General features: G+C 31.8%; 3 protein-coding genes across 3 annotated transcripts; 1 reads left to right on the top strand and 2 right to left on the bottom strand.

Moving 5' to 3' along the window:
• Positions 1-6: 6 nt before the first annotated feature.
• Positions 7-1,606, bottom strand: HELRODRAFT_83131 (hypothetical protein; the record flags this gene model as incomplete). Its single annotated transcript, XM_009023164.1, has 6 exons — positions 7-186; positions 492-592; positions 797-920; positions 1,124-1,236; positions 1,342-1,444; positions 1,508-1,606. Coding segments are annotated over 6 exons (720 nt in total), but the record flags the coding sequence as incomplete, so codon positions are not given.
• A 481-nt stretch (positions 1,607-2,087) lies between these two features.
• Positions 2,088-8,370, top strand: HELRODRAFT_192604 (hypothetical protein). Its single transcript, XM_009023163.1, has 12 exons — positions 2,088-2,344; positions 3,403-3,661; positions 3,767-3,923; positions 4,420-4,468; positions 4,711-4,799; positions 4,943-5,152; positions 5,795-5,916; positions 6,034-6,108; positions 6,541-6,692; positions 6,913-7,151; positions 7,212-7,370; positions 7,532-8,370. Exons 3-12 carry the CDS (start codon positions 3,874-3,876, stop codon positions 7,818-7,820), a joined length of 1,434 nt encoding a protein of 477 aa, XP_009021411.1. The 5' UTR covers positions 2,088-2,344; positions 3,403-3,661; positions 3,767-3,873; the 3' UTR covers positions 7,821-8,370.
• A 1,885-nt stretch (positions 8,371-10,255) lies between these two features.
• On the bottom strand, positions 10,256-11,359 carry HELRODRAFT_175770 (hypothetical protein; the record flags this gene model as incomplete). Its single annotated transcript, XM_009023162.1, has 1 exon — positions 10,256-11,359. One exon carries the CDS (start codon positions 11,357-11,359, stop codon positions 10,256-10,258), a length of 1,104 nt encoding a protein of 367 aa, XP_009021410.1.
• Between the last annotated feature and the right edge of the window lie 9,264 nt (positions 11,360-20,623).

Here is a 20,623-nt window from a genome sequence, read left to right as displayed (position 1 = left end):
AGCTAATTAATTGACTGCAATAACTTCAGGGCTTTCTACCTTCACCTTAACTTCTTTGTCGAGTTTATTTGAAGAGGTTGCAGTTGTTGGAGCTGAAAGATCGTCAGAGAAGTCAGCCACGATGTTTCTGAACTTGACCCAGGATTTTTCAGGTATCGTTATAGCCGTTCTAAAGTTGCTCCTAACCTTTAGATGTTACGTTCAACGAAAAAGTTTATTTTCAAACACATTCGATAATTTTCTTACGCAAGTAGAAGTCCTATAAAATAAAAGTTAAAGCTTTATTCGAAAAATATATTTTTTATGGGAAAACATGTTGATATTACAATAAGTAAAAATAAGAAACCCAAAACATTAAACAAATAAAAATTGTACGAAAAAATAGTGAAAAGTTCGTCATTGTTCATAGTCAAAATATCTCAACAAAATTCTTAAAGTAAATATTAATTGGAAATGTGTATAAAAATGTCAAATTATCAATTGAGTAGAACCTCAGATATTCTCATATATGTTCCTCTTTTGTTTTGACCGATGTCGAAGTAGAACATTTTATTGTCTACTTTCAATTGCCTCGCTCCTGGCATGCTGGAATCTACACAACCAAGTTTAATGGTACGAAGAACTTAAATTCATGTAATGATACGAACTTTTTAATAACAAAGTATTAATAAAAAGAACTAATTTAACAAGAACTCAGTAATGATTCATTTATAACGGTCACCTCGAACGCTTAAAAATTGAAACACAATACATTTGGTAGAAGCAATTTTGAAACAAATTGCTTATTAAAAATAACCATCGCAAGTGTAATCTCCAAATTCTTTCAAAAGCTCCGTCAGCGAGTCCCTGATCTCTATCATGCCCTGAGCTGGTATTCCTATTTGAAATCTCTGCCTTGAAAGGGGAATTGTCATGGCCACCTAGTAAGCAGTTCAACATTTTTCAACAAAATGCTATAATTTCTTTGAAATTATTGGCATTGCTGCTAACATATTTCATTTTAAAGTATTTTATTTATTACTTTTTTATTTGTTTAATGTTTTGCTTTCTTATTTTTACTTATTGTAATATCAACCTTTTGTCTGTTTGACAGAATTGCTGTTTAAAATTTTAAACTTCTAACCCTGAGATATCTTCCTCTTGAATTTTCTTTAAGGTCCAAGTAATAGAACCTTCTCTCATCTTTATTGATAAATTCACTTTTAAGAGTTCCCGTATCATCCATTTCTGGGTGTTCTGATTTCGGTCCTGCGTGTTGTTGGTTGTTAACCTAATGAGTATCACGCAAATAGTTTCACACGCTGCTTATTCTACAAGCAGCATTTTAAAAATTCATTTTACCTAAACCGGTATAATAATCAGCAAATATGGAAAGTTTGTCTCGGAAAACTGAAGCCGTTGCCATAGAAAATACCAAACGTTTCTTTCTTCCAGATACATCAACCTATTTTGAGATTCAATTTTATTTAATTGAAAATGATAAAATCAAAAACTATAATTACTAAACCTCAGCCATTTTAATAAATCTGCCTCTCTTGTTTTGCTTGACGTCGATATAGAATCTCTTCGACTGTATTTGAATGGTCTTAGAAGCTAATTCTTCTTCGGGGTTATCTTCTGACGCAAAGTTTTTTTTAAATAAACTCAATTAAATCAAAAAAATTGTTCAATACTTGTTAAATTACGTGTTGTATATTTGTTAAAATTGTTCGCAAAATTTAATTGTTGGCATGTGCATTTGTTAACCTTTCTTTTTCATATTTTCTTCATAATCGTTCCTCCCCGTCATTGTAATTAATAAAATCCCCCGACAAGTCCTTCAAAAAAAACTTGACCGGCAACGTTCAAACAAAACTTAACTAGCAACGAAACAATTTATCCAGCAGACTTAAACCAGCCAGCAACTATCTTCAACATAATATTTACATTATCCATTTAAGTTAAAAATTAGTTGGATTGCCGTTGTGTTTAATTACCCGGCACTCCCGTAAATGTTGATACATGAAATAATAATAAAAATAAAAATAATAAACAATTGCAGATTTCTATAATAAATAGGAGTTCATATTAGAACAACTTATGTGTACTAATAAATGAAGTTCACTTACAATTTGTTTATAAAACCTTGGCGTTGTGATATTAATATTATACATAACTGAATAAATGTTAACCGCTACCATGTTTATTAAAGAACAAGAGAAATTTCGAATTGTCAAAAATTAAATTTTGTTCAACATATATATTTTTATGGCTAATCTTATAAACTTGTAATGAAATAGCTAGTTGAATAAACAAATGAATGAATGAATGAATGAATGAATGAATGAATGAATGAATGAATGAATAAATTAATATATATATTAATATATATATATATATATGTATGTATATATATATATATATATATATATATATATATATATATATTTGTTTCATGAATAAATAATATATATATTAATATATATATAAATTAATATATATATATATATATATATATATATATATATATATATATATATATATATATATATATATATATATATGCTGAAGGAGACCATAATTGATGCAACATTTGATAAAATATACCGAATTTTTAGCTTTTGAAAGTTTACGATTGAGCTTTTCAATATTTCTAACAGTAATTTAGTAACTATTATCCAATTTATTCAAATTCATTAGAAAATCATTGGTGTTCATAGTGAACCGTATATAGGCCATATTTCGATTGTACTCATCAGCACTTATACAGTAATATTTCAAGATTTTACAATTTTCTGTGTATTCAAAGTGCTTTTGTCCTGCTTTGTCTTGTTTCGAAAATAGGGATGTGCGGCAGTGATATTTTTTAACAATTGTGTCTACAGACTTAACCCTAACTTTATATACGTTAACGCTGAAAATGCTGTGACTTTCCTAAAAAATTGTATATATGATTGTCTGAATCCTAAATTTACCACAAATGCACGGACTAAAAGTCCGAACAGTAAGGTTCAAACAAAAGCTCAAACAGTAACGTTGAAAATGCTGTAACTTTCCTGAAGAACTGTATATATATATATATATATATATATATATATATAAATATACATACATACATATAAATATATACACATATATATAAATTAGAAAATATACTAGTTCTGCTACTAGTTCTACATTTTCTCATTGTAGATCAGGTCTTGAAAAGTTTTGCAAGTTTTCTTTATGCTCAAATGATGATGTTAAAAAAATTCTTGGTTCGCCTACAAAATCGTTTTCACTCGACCTTGTTCCAACAAAATTCTCAAGTTGTATACCGACCTATTCATCCCATTCCTGACATTTTTTATTAATTTGTGTCGTTTTCCTAAGCCATTAAGCATGCCGTTATAATTCCGTTGTTGGAAAAACCATTCCTTTACAGAGATGATTTAACTAATTTGCTGCTGGTTCATCAGTCTGGATACAGACATAATTCCATCGAGACTGCTCTTATTTACGTAACATCTGAACCATTTACATTTAAAAATTCACGTCTGGAATATTGCGGCAATTTGTTTCATGGTCTACCAAGCAAACCCATAACAATAATTCAATCCATTCAAAATGAATAGAGTGGCAAAAATTGTTGTTGGAGTCAAAAGTTCGCTCCTGCAATGCTTATTTTGAGAGATCTTCATTGGTTAGAAGTCTAAAAACAAATTATTTTTTAAATATGCGTTTTAACGTTCAAAGTGACGAATATTAAATGGAAAAGTTTAAAAAGAAAGAAAAAATGTTTCAGCAGGCATTCTTTTGAGGTGGGGTGATGAAAATCTGATGGCTGTCTACATCACTTAACTGTGTGGCCTATAGGTTCCAAGAAAATTGCTGTATTCGGCCCAGTTCTGTAGAATGGATTGCCATTCCAATCGAGGGATTGCCATTGCAATCGAGGACACCAGGTTTGGGCATCGAGTCATTTAAAAAATTTTGGAAATAAATTTGTTTTTGACATGATAATAAAAATTTGTATTCATTTTTATTTTATTTTGCATTACGATAATTTTTCGGTTTTTCTTTTCATTTCTTTTTATGATTTTCAGTAAGTTTTGTGATGGTGCTTTTGAAAATTTAATTAGCGCTGCACAAATTATTTTATTATACACACCACACACACACACACACACACACACACACACACACACACACACACATATATATATATATACATACATGTAAATATATATATTATTTAAGCACATTTCAAATGAATTAGAAAGATAGTATCCTAGCAATGGGCAAAGGACGCGGCTGTTAGAGTGGGAGAAAGTGGTGTGCAACAAGTTTAACGCGTCGTCCATATTTTTTATAGAAATATTAACAAATGTTGAAATTTTGCAAAAAATATTCAAAAAATTATCATGTTAATGAATCTTTCGCATCTGTTTTTGTTTTCAGAAAAATATTTAATTACTTAGATGACGTGAGTTTGTCGAGATGCTTGCGAGTCAGTAAAGAGTGGAATTACATGGCGCAAGATGTCATTCATAACAAACAAATAAAGAAAAAATTACAACAAAATCATATTAATGAAAATGTGTAATTTCTTATTATTTATATTTTGCTCAAGTTTTTATTTTATATAAAAAAATACGATTTAATACTATGAGATTGCGATCGATTTAAATTAAAAGCCGTGATTGATCTAGGATTCAGTAGTTTAATTTACTTTTTCATATTAACGTTCAGAGATGCGAAGATAGGGTGGAGTGGAATGGCGAAGAGAACATTTTTTGTTGCCCGTACAACAGCACCATCATCGTTCCTCACCAAGATGGGTATGTATTGAAAAATAATTCTCACATATTCATTTCCATATCTATATAAATTTGATCTAGTTGATTTTTGAATGACAAATCGGCGTTGACAAGCAACAAATTAATCATACTCAACACCATAAATACATAAAATAATTATGAAGCGCCTTCAAAAAAAGAACGGTGACGATGAACAGCGAGACCATTGTCGTGACGGTGGACAAAAGATTTGTTGTCCTGCTTAATGAACCATTTCACACTTTGAATGCAAGTGATTCCACGCTGATGACATGCCACGTCGCATCCATCACGAAACTTGTCGTTGATCGCCAGGCTGCTCACGTCATCACGTCCAGCTACGACTCAACGATTAGGTAGAATCATTCGCGTTTTATTTGAATTTTTCTTTTGACAATTTCATTAAAAAGCTTCAAGTAATTGCTCAAGTTTGAACGAATATTTTAGAAAGATGATGTCTTAAATAAATTATAAGAACTGACTGAAGATGAATTTTCATGTTTCTAATAATTTCTAAGGGGATGCCTTCTACAAGCCAGGATATTAACAAAGACAGTACGCGGTAGAAGAAACACGATTTAATAAAATTTACCTTTTACACACCACACAAACTTTCAAATAAAAAACAATCTTAAGTAAAACCATTTCTGAGATTCAGCAGAACCTTTCTATAAACATATTGAGTGACGGGGTGACGACAATATTTAAAATATTATCTACACATTGGAATTAAAATTAACCGTTACACATGAATTCAAAGCTTTAAAATGCTGAAATCAAAACAATTAAAAACGAAATTGTCCATATTTGAATAATTTCGTGGAGAATAAAATTTTTAATTTTAAAATTAATATTTTTTTTAAATTTGTCAACATCTGTTTCGGTTTGTGAAAGAAATGATTGTCATCTATTTTTAATTTCAATGCTTCAAATTGAAATTAGCATGTAAGTAATGTATGAAAATTAATTTGTAGCCTGTTTCATTCAACTAAATCAAGGAAATGGTGCCTGGTAAGAAAAAAGTGCATCAAGCTGTTCACGGGTCATGCAGACGCCGTCAACTGCATCCATCAACAATCCCATTATTTGGCCTCTGGTTCGAGCGATAAAACTTGTAAAGGTAAAGAAATTATTCATCATAGGAAAATAATTTTTTTGAAATTTTTTAATTAATTTTCATAAGATTGTTTTAATTTTTTATAAATATTACTACCAACATTTGTGTGCGTGTCTCTAGAAGATGTCGCACTTTTAGAGGGGGAGGGGGTCAAAAATTGTGCGACACTTCGTGACCAGGATGAGAGGTACAAGCGTATGTGACATCACCTTTTGCCTTTTGTTAACAGGCTTTTTGTCAAAAAAATTTTTAACATTTTAAACCTGTTTAGTACGCGTCAAAAAATGTGCCTCTTAATTTTGGTTTGGTTCATCAAGCCACTGACAATGTACGTTTCTGTTTAGATCCAACGCTATTAAATGGGGTGTCTAAAAATTAAACTGTGACATGCTTTATATCGGGGTGACATCTCTTACGGACAGCCCTTAAACAGTTGTACGAATAAATGTACTAGCACTTACACAATTAAACAAAAACCTTTACAATGACTCGTCAACAATGAGACCTACAAAAACAGTTATGCAAACAATAAAAGTTAAAAAGACTAAAAGAAAAATTATGCCCAGTCACACACACACACCACAGATACACACACACACACACACACACACCACGTCAACTGCGCAGTATGGAACGTTGAGACAGGTCGGTGCTTGTGGACCAGCAGGCTGCAGGCTCCTGTGACCGCCGTGCAAATTCAGAGCATCAAATTTTGCTTTGTAGCCACCTCTACCGGCTGTATCAATATTTTTGAAATCAAAACTGGAAAATCGATAAAAGTATAAGTGTTCATTTTAAAAAATTAAATATTTTGAAAAATTGTTTTGTTGTTATAAACTTTCTGGCAATAAATTAACTTTTCCAATTAAATTATATTTACGTATAAAACGAAACTTCGAGCATTTAAAAGTATTTTTAATCATCTTATAAGATTAAAATTTAAAAGTATTTTTAAATAAATCTTATATTAAATTTATTAAAAACGGTTTTCTTTACCAGAAAATTAAAGTTCAAACGTGTTCAATCACCTGCTTAAAACTGAGTTCATGCCATATGGCTGCATCGGCAACGAATGGTGTTGTTACAATATTATCCTGGAATGTTGTCAGTAACGAGCCTGCTGAAGTAGAGTATGATTGCAATCGTGAAGAAACTTCTGCAAACAAATGTCAAATCGAACAACATACAAACAATGACATAATTGAGATAACTTCTCTTTGCTTTTTGAAACATAACAAGTAAATTAGGGTCTGCTTTATTTTAACAATACAAGTTGGTAGCAAAACCTTTTTAACCAGAAGAGTACAGTGTCTGGAACTGATCGATGAAGAACCAACCCTAATTAGCGGCAGTGACGACGGTTTTGTACGGTTGTGGATCAGGAACAGCTGCATCAGAATTCTTTACTCTACCCAATTTGCTGATCCAATCTCCCAAGTCATCGTAGTTGAAAACAAGTTTGTTAATTTCACAGGACAATACAATTTTAAATAAGCTTGGTGAATGCCGATAAATAAATAGACGAACACTTTATAACATTTCTTTATTCGTTGTATATATATATATATATATATATATATATATATATATATATATATATATAACATTTCATTAAAAGGCTTCTTATAAATTCCACATCGACGGTCACGTTGTTAACGTTCAAACAAAGAAAACAGGATGGCAGTATTGCAAATCAGTTTAGAATCAAAAGTTCTTTATCAGCATCTCATTCTGCTTCACCACGAAGACCACCATCACGTTTACCACCAAGACCACCATCATTGCCACCATCAAAATCAGCATCAAGATCATCATCAAAATCAATATCGAGATCAGCATACTCCGAACTTCGCATCTCATCACCATCGTTTCTTGAACATGCTGATGTTCAAACCAGAAAATTTTGAAATAGGATAATGCGATATGTGGAGACGAAAAAAGATATGAAGATAAAAGTCGTAAAACAAGTTGAAAAACTAAACAAGTTATTATCTCAAACAGTACTTAATTACTTGCCACAAGACCAGTGCTGTGTTAACTACTCAAAAATGTTGTTAACTACTAAGTTTAAAAAATAATTAACTATTTCTAATCTATTTTTATTTGCAGTTAATATTAACTACTCCTTAACTACTGCCATGTTGTTAACTAGTTAGTTAGCTGCTTTTAAACATTTTCATTCACTAGATTCCTTTGCTAAATGTTTTTTTTAATAAACAAACAGTTGTTTACAGTTCAATACACAAATTAATCATTCTATAATCTACAGTATGCTGTCATTTTCATTTTGCTTCACCATCAAGGCCACCATCATGGTCATCATCAAAATCAGCATCTTAAAAAAACCATGTTATCATTTATCTTTCTTTTTCACGCATGAACTTCCAATGTTTTATGATAAAGATGGGCATAGGAAAAATGTATGTTTTTTCTGTCTATAATTAAATAAATAAATAATGAATAAATAAAGGAATAAATAAATATGGTTAGCAGACATTCTGCAGCGTTTATCACTTAAAACTTGTCCTTGCAGACTGAACTGCAGGGCTAGGCAATGTTGAGTTTAGTTTTATGCATTATGAGCACACAGTTGAATACAAAAACAAACTTTCAACACCCCGAAACCGATAAGTAATTATCGAGAATTTTTTTAAACCGGTGTGTTCTACTGACATTATACCTGACATCTTATATTTTTCTTGCGAAATGAATTTGAATCTAAATAACGAATCATTTATATACAAATACAAAAAAGTAGGAATAAACTATTTAGAATTTTTTTCTAAAAAATTCTAAATAGTTTAGTTCTAAATTCTGTAAAAAAATATTCAAGTAGTTAATATTTAAGTAATTAACTGTAATAGTTATAGCTAGTAATTAGTTTTAGAATAGTTAACTATTAGCTAACTATAACTATTATTATCTAATAGTTAACTATTAACTACTCGAGAAAAGTAAAAAATTATAGTTGGTAACTACCCATCTCTGCACAGACCACACCAACCAAAAAACGAGAGTGATATTTACAGTGATATTGAATGCCGAGAATGATTAACAAAAATAAAAGTAATTCATATTAAGATCTGAAATTATTCTGGATATTTTGATTGATTAATAGACTGATTAACCGGTTTAATAACTTTACTGGTTGTTTGTGACTAATAAAACCGTGTCAGCGTTTCAGGCATCAGTACGAAACTGCAGTAAAAGTGCCAAAGCACGATTGGACGTTAATGGGTTCAACTGACCGAAACTTGTGTTTTCATCCTAATACTTTTTATTCTTTATATTTAGTACGCCGTGTTCCTATAAAAAATCCATGCAAGTGTTATGCAACTTTATCATTAATTTCCAACTTCTTGAATCAAATTCCTACATTCGTAATTTAAATCGTAGGTAATTCCCGATATTTTACAAAGTAATTTATTTTCTAACTTTCCAACCTCACTGTTTCATTATCAAGGTCATTTTCAACAGAGTTTTCATCTAAAAAATAGTTTAATAGAAAGATGAATATAAACAAATTTATCCAGGTGATATCAGTCGTTTCAACGACGCTTTCCATTGTTTAACTGTAACAGCGTAGGTACGCATCGCATGGGTTCTAAATAAAGCATTATACACATCAAACTTCAGTATTAGGTAGACGAGTTTCTTTGTATTCGAATCTGATCCCTGCAACGCGAGGCTAGACGCTCTAACTCCTCACCGTTCGAAATGGAAATGAAACGAAGACAAAGAACTCAGGGGCAAAAACCGCAAATTCGACTCTGTTCTGCTATGGCAAAAAGTTTGTTAAGTTCGGACTTAGCGGCTTCAAAATTCGGACTCGGTTGTAAGCAAAATTCGGGTTCGGCTCGATTCCCATTTCTATCCTAAACCAAGTTTATCAATACTAGGAAGGTAGTCATGAATATGAAATTTTGCTTTCATGTTTAATGAACGGAGGCTAACATTTAGTTGGAACAGACGTTTTAATTCTGAGTTTTGATGAAACGGAATGTTTGTTGGAACAATATTTTGTTGGGTTATCAATTTTAAACGACTTACAAAAATTGGCGACATTCAATGGTAAAGAAAAGCATACTCATTTCTAAAACGACGGACATAGTGAAGGAATTTTGTGAATGCCTCATTTAAATAAAAATGAAACAACAGTTAATAGGTGTACAAAAACGATCGCATTAATGATATAAATGATACACATTGATATTAGACCACTCGTGGCAATATTAACAACTTAGTTGTAAACAAACGAAAAAATATTTGCTCCTCCCAATACAATAAATAAATTTAATAAATACTAATGTAAAATAGAATTGTCTATACTTAAAGTGAATATTTAACATTTTAACGCGCTCAACTTTACATCCTGTTCTTTCTTGAGAAAGATTTTGTAGTTGCCAATCCTGCTCATAAGTGAGGCGATGGTTTCTTCTCCAATTTCATCCGCCCACAAAACTTGCATCAGTTGTTCAACATAGTCATCTTTCTCCTGGTTGATGCGATCCACATCCAGTTCTACCTTCGTGTTTTTATCGTTTCTGCTTTTTATGTCTTGTAAATAAATTGTCATCAGCATAATGACGCGTTTGAAGGGAGCATTGTCATTGTCGCAGTAGCCATGAAACATCATCGCCGCCTCACCAGCCAACCACTCCAAATGTTCAAAAACTGCTACATGACTTCCAGATGAAAATGAATGCTTCAACTTTTTATCTATATCCATTTTCAGAGCAGGAGGATCATCAGTTGAATAGATAAAATCAAACCTTACGACGTCGTTTCTGCTTTGATTAAAAAATTTAATTACTAAGTTAACGTAATTATCAATGAAGCAATTAACGGTTTTTTCTAGATTTTTATCTGATGCAACCAGTAGTATGACAGCCGGATCAGATGGACTATCTTTGTAAATGATTGATTTTGTTGCTGATTCTAAAATTTTCCAAAACCTTTTGCTTTGATTGGCAAAATCACGTTTTAACGAAACAAAGTCAGATTTGAATTCATCTAATTGATTATTGTGGCATTTTTGTTCTCCGCCGTTATCACAAAAACAGAGCCAGCAAAATAATACAAATAGTAAAAAAGTACAAAAAGCTAATAAACGACTCGTTGACACTGATTTATGTGACATTTTATTGGGAGCAGAACATTCGTCAAAAAGTTTTTCTTCTGTTGTATGATGAGTTGGACTTGAACCAACAGCAACAAATTGCTGAAAAGGTTTTTCATGAGAATCTCCATGCAAACTTCTTCGACGTTTTATTTCTTGAAGGTAGGATTTTTCTGGCGTTTTGCGAAAAATTTCTGAATCAGAATTATTACCACCTGATTGAAAACTTTTGTTTTTTGGGCTGTCGTTGCTATCATCATCTTTCATTTGTGCGTCGGATCCATGCGTATCATCGCTATCATCTTCTGACTGATCTTCTACTTCCATTTTATTAGCTTCGTGTTCACCATTGTAAAACCCTTCCATCGATTCCTGTCAAATTTATTTTCAATGTTTTTAAAAAAAATACTTAAAATCAGTCGATGTAGTTGTTTTTTGTATTTTCGTAGTAAAATTAAAATTACTTTATTTTTATGTTTTAGGACATTCTGAAAAAATTCAACTTATGCATCATAATTTCATCTATTATAACTAAATAAAAAATACTTTAAACAAACATTTAAAATCAGTCAATGTAATTGTTTTTCTTGGTCAAATTATTTTATTTTTATGTTTTACAACATACTGAAAAAAATTATTTGATTTTATTCACATTATTAGCATTTATTTTCAGTATTAAAGATGAATGCTTATCGCTACATTTATTCTCTAAAAATCACAATCTTAAAAAAAGTTTCATGAAAAAAAATTTTCAAAAATAAGTAACATTTCCCGGAGTCAGATGAAAGAATCCAATCCAACTCCGACTCCGGGCTCCCAAAAAATTCAGGTTCCATGTCAATTGTTTGAACAATTGACCTGATACCAAATATTCAGATTCCGGCAAAATTCACCGACTCCGTCATTCTGTTTAAAAGCACTATACAAACGATAAAAAAAAAACAAAAAACATTTGCTTTATGGTTAAAAATGGCGCCAAACAAAATGAATTTTCCTTTTTTTGACATTTTGAAGACCAATAGCTCGAAAAGTTGGAAACTATTATGTTTATCAATTAAGAGTATAAAGTACTTTAAATATATCATAAAACAATTACATACTTTGCGATTATTTTGAACTTTGCTTTGAAAACGTAAAAATTTTCAAAAAATTCAATTTTTTCGAAATAATTTGTGCCAAACAACCTTTGATTCGGGACAATAAATTTTTTCGTTCTGTTGTAACATTTGTTTCATTGAAATGTGCAAATTTTGTATTATGATTTATTAGCAGGCTTGAGAGATATGGCGTATACATTCATATATATTCATTCATAAGATGGGGTCTCGTGGCCGAGTGGTTAGCGTGTTCGTCTACCACTCCCACGAGCCGGGTTCGAACCCTGCAGTTCCTACAGGTTCATCCGGGTAGCCGACCCCCGACCAATCCAGCCATTCATTCTTTCGAGGCTGGTAAATGGGTAGACGACGTAAGTTGTCGCATGTTGGCCGGCGAGATGGCTTAGTGGTTCAAATGCTCGCTGAGTCAAAACATCTCAATGGCTATCATATACTCAGCGTATATGATGCGGTGCTTGCGCGGGCACATAAATACATGTGTACGTCGTGTGAAAAGAATAAACAGCCTTTGTGGCAAAGATGGATGCTTCAAATCAATGGTTGTAGAAGATATGAAGAACATAATAAAAGATATATAGATAATATATCAGTAACATTTTAAGTGGTGCTGCTTATGTCAGAGCTGCAATAATGAAGACTAAAAAAAAGATGACTATAGCCATCTTAAGCCTTCGAATAGGAATGCACATAACAAAAAACTAATGTAAATAGATGAGAAAAGGAAAAATTAAGGAATAAAAAAATATTAACAGAATAATTAACAGGCTGAAACTATAAAGAAAATAAATAAACAAGTTGTTTTATAGAGTGAAAAGTTAAAAGTCAGCAGTTACATATCCAGATTTGCATATGTAATGGCGTGGAGCATCATGTCACAATGCAATAGATCTCACTTTAATTTGTTGAATGCTTGCAGCATCAGCAATCAGCATAAGTGCACGACATGATGGATGATGTCAAATATTTATAATGTTTTTATTAAATGATTGTGAGTTTAGTTTGAATGTCTATCCACGAAGATTGTACATGTGTTTTGAGGATCTAGAAAAGGCTTTTTATAGAGTACCGAGGAAGGTCATTGAATGGGCTTGGGGAAGAAAGGAGTGAATGAGAGACTTGTTAACGCTGTGATGCAGCTGTATGAAGGGGCGAAGACAAAGGTGAGGGTCGGAAGGGGGGGTGTCGGACACTTTTAGTGTTAAGGTAGGAGTGCATCAAGAATCAGTGTTATCACCGTTTTTGTTTGCAATTGTGATGGATGTTGTGTGTGGAAACATAATGGAGGGGTTGTTATTTGAGATTTTGTATGCAGATAATTTAGTCTTGATGGCAGAAAGCATGGAAGAATTGCAGTTAAAATTTGACAGATGGAAAAGTGTTATCGAAAAGAAAGGGTTAAAAGTTAATATTGGTAAGACGAAGGTAATGGTGAGTGGGGAAGGTGGGGAGTGAGTGATAAGTAAAATAGACCCCTGTGGGGTATGTGACAGGAGAGTGAAGGCTAACTCGGTATTGTGTATAGGATGTCAGAAGTGGGTGCATAAGAGATGTAGTGGTGTGAGGGGGCACTGAAAAAGGTGGAAGGCACGTTCAAATGTAAGAAATGTGTTCATGGTGTGATTAATAGGACGGACGCAAGAACGGGGTTGAGTGGTGGTAATGAAAGAGTAGAAATCTTTGTTTATTTAGGGATTAAGCTGAACGCGAATGGAGGATGTTTGAGTGCTGTTACGGCTAGAGTTCGTGTAGGATGGATGAAATTTAGAGAACTGGGTGAGGTATTGTGTGGAAAGAAATGGTCAGTGAAGATGAAAGAAAGGGTATATAAAGCATGTGTGAGAGCAGCGATGGTATATGGTGGTGAAATTTGGGTGTTGAGGAGAGAGGAGGAAAGTGTACTGCAGAGGGCTGAATGAGCTATGGTGAGGATGATGTGTGGGGATAAAGTGAAGGATAGGAGGAATAGTACAGAGCTGATGTCGATGATGGGACTGAACGAGGACATTGTGACATTGATAAGGAGATCGAGATTGCGGTGGTATAGACATGTGTTAAGAAGGGATGAAAGTGTCGGGATTAGGCGAGCGTTGGAGTTGGAGGTTGAAGGAGTGATAGGAAGGGGTCGTCCGCGATTGGGATGGAGAAAGCAGGTGGAGAAGAACAGAGTGAAAGCGGGGTTGCGTGATACTGAGGCGAGTGACAGATGTGAATGGTGTAGAGGGTATTTCGGTTTCATCATAGGTAGCCAAACGGCAACCCCGATCTCGGGAAAAATGTCGTCTAAACGTGTGTTGTTGTTGTACCCTTTGGTCCTTGTGTCTCATTCATCAGACGTGGAAGGCTCAAATCAGGGATATGATTTATTAATTTATAAACCAGAATCAAAGTTGATTGCTTCAAATATTTTAACCCATCTTCATTTGAGACCCACGCCTAACCAGCTTCATAGCTCATAGCTCACTTCTCAATGTCTTCTCTTGCCACAATGTCTGTTCTTAAAGTTATTGTTTAAATGGATTGTAAATCTGACTTTTTGAAGAAACTCATGGAGAATAAACGCAGTAAGTTTTGATGATAACTTAACCAATGTTATTACCAAGTGATGTCTGGTTGTCAATAAAAATAACAAGATCTGTAACTTAATCATAAATGTTAAATTCAGACCATTTATGCAAATACATGCAAATTCCACATTGCTTGTATTCAGAATTAACTTTCAAATGTCACATCGCCACTTTTTGAAGTTATTCCTATCTGAAATTGTAAGCAGTTGAGAAGATTCAAAAAAAATGTTTCATGTCTTGTAACTGGCTTAAAAACTGAATAAATCAAAACTAAAATTGCAGAACTCTAAATAAATAACAAAAAAAATTAATTAACTAACTAAACAAAACAACAACACACGTTTAGACGACATTTTCCCCAAGATCGGGGGTTGCCGTTTGGCTACCTATTAACTACCTATTAACTAGGTAAAGTAAGTGTTAATTAATAAAACCAAAATTTAAAATTATACACACACACATATATATATAAATATATATATATAAATATATATATATATATATATATATATATGTGTGTGTGTGTGTGTGTGTGTATTGTTATAACTGCTGTAATGGTCAAATTGTGCTAAATTGTGCTATATTATTCATTATCTTGATTATTCATTATCTTTGTTATATTTGTAATCTTTGGATTTTAAGAATCCATTGTATATAAGGAGGTTGAATAGCGAAGTCAATAGAGAGGTTTCTAGGGAGGTCTGAAGCAAAATTGTAAATGTTATTTATATAGATAGTTACTTGGATTAGTTTAGTGTTTCTATTACTGTTGGCATTCAAATGAACATTTTAAAAAGTTTGGGTTTGAAGCAGTTGTGTTCATTTATCGGAAATCCTGATTTGTTATTTGCACTAAAAACCAACTACGTCCTAAACTCTTTGTTAAAATTAACATTATTTTAATCAACTTCATTATAACACTTTATTCTTAAGCTATAAATAAAAAACTAAATTTCTATAATAATCCATCTCAGAAGATAAGGCACTGACATTGAAATGTGGGAAAAATAAAAAACTTATAAAATAAAAATGACGCTTGAAAATTTAATTCAGGATTATGATTATGTCATGAAAATAAGAAATTCATTAAAAAATTGTAAGACTTGAAAACAAAGAAACAACCTGGCAAATTTGATCAGGCTCAACAAAACAAAATATATTACATTATAATTATATATACATATTATATGACAATAATAATAATTAATCACTAACATTAAAGATTAAAGTTTAATGTTCCCAGTGTCATATATAAATATAATACAATAATATAAATATAAATAATTGTATATGTTTAACTTTAATATTTAATTTAATTGTTTAATGAAAAAAATAACAACTACAACACGATACAATACCAAAATACCTGAATGATTAGAATAAATTATTTGATATTACTAATAATAATATATCGTAATTCAATTAGCTAATCAATCAATCAATCAAAAAGAACAAAAATAAATACCAATACCGGTTTTTCAGAATTAGTAAAGTTTTTAATTGTAATTTTCAATTGTTTTAAATAAGAAATAAACTATATAAACAGAATGCTGTGCAAATAAAATTTAAAAACAATTTTTATTAAAAATAAAACCAACCAAATTAACTTTTTCGACCTTTCGAAACCGAAACTGTCAGCGAAGTCGGTGGTCGATAATTTTCGTGCAAAAATTGATATAAAAACATAGAACAAATAATTTAATACATGATGGGATATAAAAACAGAGAACAACAAATTATAATTAACTCAAGTTTAATTTTCAAACTATTTTAAACTTTAAAAGATTAGTGCTTAGAATGTGAACTTTTGCTGAGCGTCGAAAATGTTCCCTCATAAGAAACTAGCGTTTGATATACAGAGACAAAATCCACCAGCATCCCGAACATAAGAATCTTCAGAAAGAGCAACTACATAAAGAACTGACAAGCTTGCAAAAGATAGAAAGTTGTGGAAAAGTATTGTCGTTTTGTATTGTATTATTCTAGTTATATGGTCGTGCCTAATAAGCCCACCCTATGATGATTATAATACCTATACTAGCCCTAAACAGCACCCTTCCCCATTTTTTGTGCGTTTAATATATATATATATATTAATATATATATATATATATATATATATATATATATATATATATATATATATATACCAACCGTTAGTTTATAAAGAAGAGAGGGAATACTTTCGACGCGCAGCAAAAGTTCACAATATAAATATATTTTTTTAAACGATAGTTGTCAAGGCTGCAAAAACGGCATCAAAATTCAATAATGTCGTCCGGTAGTCGCTACTGTTATACGAAGTGTACAATAAAAGTTCCAAGTAAAGATTTGTTGTCATGCACTTGTTGCAAGACTTTTGTTCACAATAAATGTGAAACTAACGATGATATTCTTGAAATTTTGAAAAGTGTTAAAGGTTTAAAATGGTTTTGTCAACGCTGTGTTGATTTGTCTCAAAATGTTAGTTCTTTGGCTAAGTCAATGGATGCGTCTAAAAATGAATTTGTTGCTAAACTAAATGAAATAAATGATAGTAACAGAAAAATAAAACTTGACGTTGATAGCATAAAAATGGTTGTTGACCATAACCAATCTAAACTTGATGAACTTGATCGTTTCGATACTGTTTTACGTGAGGAAATTAAAATTTTTAAAAACGAAATAAAAGAAACATTTTCTAGCATTGTCAGCAAGGAAGTTAAATTGAATGTTGAAGTGATGTCAAATCAATCCAGAAAACTTTACAAGAAGCTAGTGACGTTAATGAAAGAGAAACAAATTTATTGATGTTTCGTTTAGCTGAAAGTGATGATGATCGTTCCAATGTTTTAAAAATTTTAAAGCATTTGACAGGAGATGTTTCTGAAAAAAATGTAATCAAAATAATGAGACTGGGAAGGAAATGCGAAACTGTCGTTAGACCCATTTTGATAAAGTTAGATTGCGTTTTACTCAGAGACTCAATAATGAGAAATGTATATAAATTCAAGTCGTTAAAAGTAAAAAAATGTAATCAAAATAATGAGACTGGGAAGGAAATGCGAAACTGTCGTTAGACCCATTTTGATAAAGTTAGATTGCGTTTTACTCAGAGACTCAATAATGAGAAATGTATATAAATTCAAGTCGTTAAAAGAATTTTCACATGTTGGACTGAACTATGATTTAACAAAGGATCAGAGGCAGGAATAAATCATTTTTTGAAAAGCTAAAGTTATGGAGCGAGAAGAAAACAATCAAATTTTTTGTTCAGAGTGAGAGGACGGTAGGGAGATGGAAGATTGTAAAAATACAGAAAAAACCAGTGTTGATATAAAATATGTCAAGAATTTAGAAATAAATGATAACAATGATAAAGACTGCAACATAATAAATCGTAATTTAACACTAGGTTTATTGAACATTAGATCATTGATTTCTAAAACTGATACGATCTATGATTTGATTCATGATGGGCTAGATATTTTCGTTTTAGTCGAAACTTGGCACGGATCTTCGAATAACATTTCTGTTAAATCATCAATGCCACCAGGATATAGTTATGTTGATTTTTTAAGAATAAATGATCCTCACCATGGGGGTTTAATTATTTACTTCAGTAATGAATTTAAGTTTAAGAAAATAGATCTGCCAATATTTAGTTCATTTGAAGCACTTGCTGTTAAATTATTTATTAGCAACAAAGATTTTGTTCTATTAGCCCTCTACAGGCCAGGATCAGTTTTAGTTAGTAATTTAAGTAGAATTTTTATGTTTACTAGAAAATATCACTTCTTTTAGTTTAAATATCATACTTTTGGGCGATTTCAACATTCACCTTGAGAAACAGGAAGTCGTCATACTGTAAATTTATTGGAAATATTAGAAATGTTTCAATTAAAAAATTTGATCGACGAACCGACTCATGAACATGGAGGTATTCTTGATCTGATTATTTGTTCTCAAAATTTTCAGATTTCAGATATTAAGATTTTTCCCAGTGGGACTTTTTCAGACCATAGTTTAATTCAGGTTAACATACCATTAACTCATAAGCGTCTTAAAATAGTCAAAAAACAAGTTTAGATCCTGGAAATACCTAAATGAAAGCAATCTCATTAAATATATACAGACTTCTCCATTATCAAGGTCTTGCCAAAGCAATAATATTAATATTGAGTTTGATATGATGAGTTCTGAACTCAAGAAATTGGCTGATGCAGTTGCTCCACTTCGTTTTGTAGAAGTCAGATGTGATGTTAATGCTCCGTGGTATGATGGTGAATGTAGATCTTTCAAAAGACTATGTCGAAAGAAAGAAAGGAATTACAGAAAATATCAGCCAGAGAAATGTAAAAATGAGTGGATAGCAGCTCTGAAAAATAAATCTAGGCTTTTTTCACAAAAAAGAAACAGTTATTGGAAAAGACTTGTAGCAGACAATAGTGGATCTTCTAAAAATCTATGGAATGTTATTAATAAAGTCCTTTGTAATCAGGTCACTGGTCAGTCATTGAGTGAAATTGTTGGTTTAGATTCGTCTCAATTCTTAAAGTTTTTTAATGATAAAGTAAATAAAATTAAACAGTTTACCAATGTGAGTAATTGTCCGACTATTTGTCAAACTCAGTACAATGGGAATTGTTCTTTTCCTGACTTTATGCTTTTAACAGAATCTGACGTTAAAAAATTGTACTCAGTTTGCCATCAAAAACATGTATGATAAATGTCTTTCCGACCCATATTTTAAAGAAATATATTGATTTATTCATCGTTTTTCTTACCAGCATCTTAAATCTGAGTCTGAGCAGTGGCACATTTCCTAATGGTTGTAAGCATGCTATGGTTTATCCAGTATTAAAAAAAGTGAATATGGATCGAAATGATTTGTCTAGTTATAGACCAATTTCCAACATATGTTTCATTTCCAAGATATTTGAACGAGTGGTTGCCAAACAGCTCTTGAATCATTTGAATGTAAACAACCTGCTACCAGTTCACCAGTCTGGATATCGCCGCTATCATTCAACGGAAACTGCACTGCTTTATGTGTTTTCTGAGTTGTTTGCTGCTTTGGACAAACAACATGTGGCTCTAGTCGCGTTTTTAGATATGAGTGCGGCATTTGATTGTGTAGACCATCAGATTCTCTTGGAAAAATTGGTTCATGATTATGGTATTTCTGGTACTGTTATCAAGTGGTTCAGATCATATCGGTTTGACAGAAAGCAACAAGTAGTCATCAATAATGTGTTATCTAATGAAACGGTTTTGACATCAGGAGTGCCACAAGGTTCAGTGCTTGGGCCTATTCTTTTTATCATGTATACCGCTGAAGTTTTTAAAGTAATTGGTAATTTCGGTTTTAAATATCATGCCTATACTGATGATATTCAGATTATAGTTAGTAATAAGCCAGAATTACTGCAATTTGAAATCAACAAATTTGTAACCTGCCTACATAACATAGATAATTGGATGTCAAACAATGGTCTTAGATTAAATCAGCAAAAGTCAAAATTTGTTCCAATAGGTACATGGCAGCAGCTGATAAAACTTAATAGCGATTCAGTGAAAATAGGAGATGTTAAAATAGAATTTAGTAACAAAGCAACTAATCTGGGTTTCATTCTTGATTCTAGATTATCGATGCATGATCATATAAAGATGATAACAAATTCTTGCTCCGGACAGATTCAAGAACTCTATAAAATCCGTAAGTCATTAGATAAATCTGCTATTCATACCTTGGTGCATGCATTGGTTCATTCACGATTGGACTATTGCAATGGTCTGTTTTACGGTTTGCCAGATAGGTCTATTTCTGCAATTCAATCTATTCAGAATAGAGCAGCCAAATTGATTGTTGGAGGTCTCAAATTTAACCATGTTACTCCAATTCTTAAGAGCCTTCATTGGCTTACTAT

The sequence above is a fragment of the Helobdella robusta genome (assembly GCF_000326865.2).
Source record: "Helobdella robusta unplaced genomic scaffold HELROscaffold_35, whole genome shotgun sequence".
In the NCBI taxonomy this organism is placed as follows: Eukaryota; Metazoa; Annelida; class Clitellata; order Rhynchobdellida; family Glossiphoniidae; genus Helobdella; species Helobdella robusta.
This window is presented reverse-complemented; position numbering and strand designations above follow the sequence as displayed.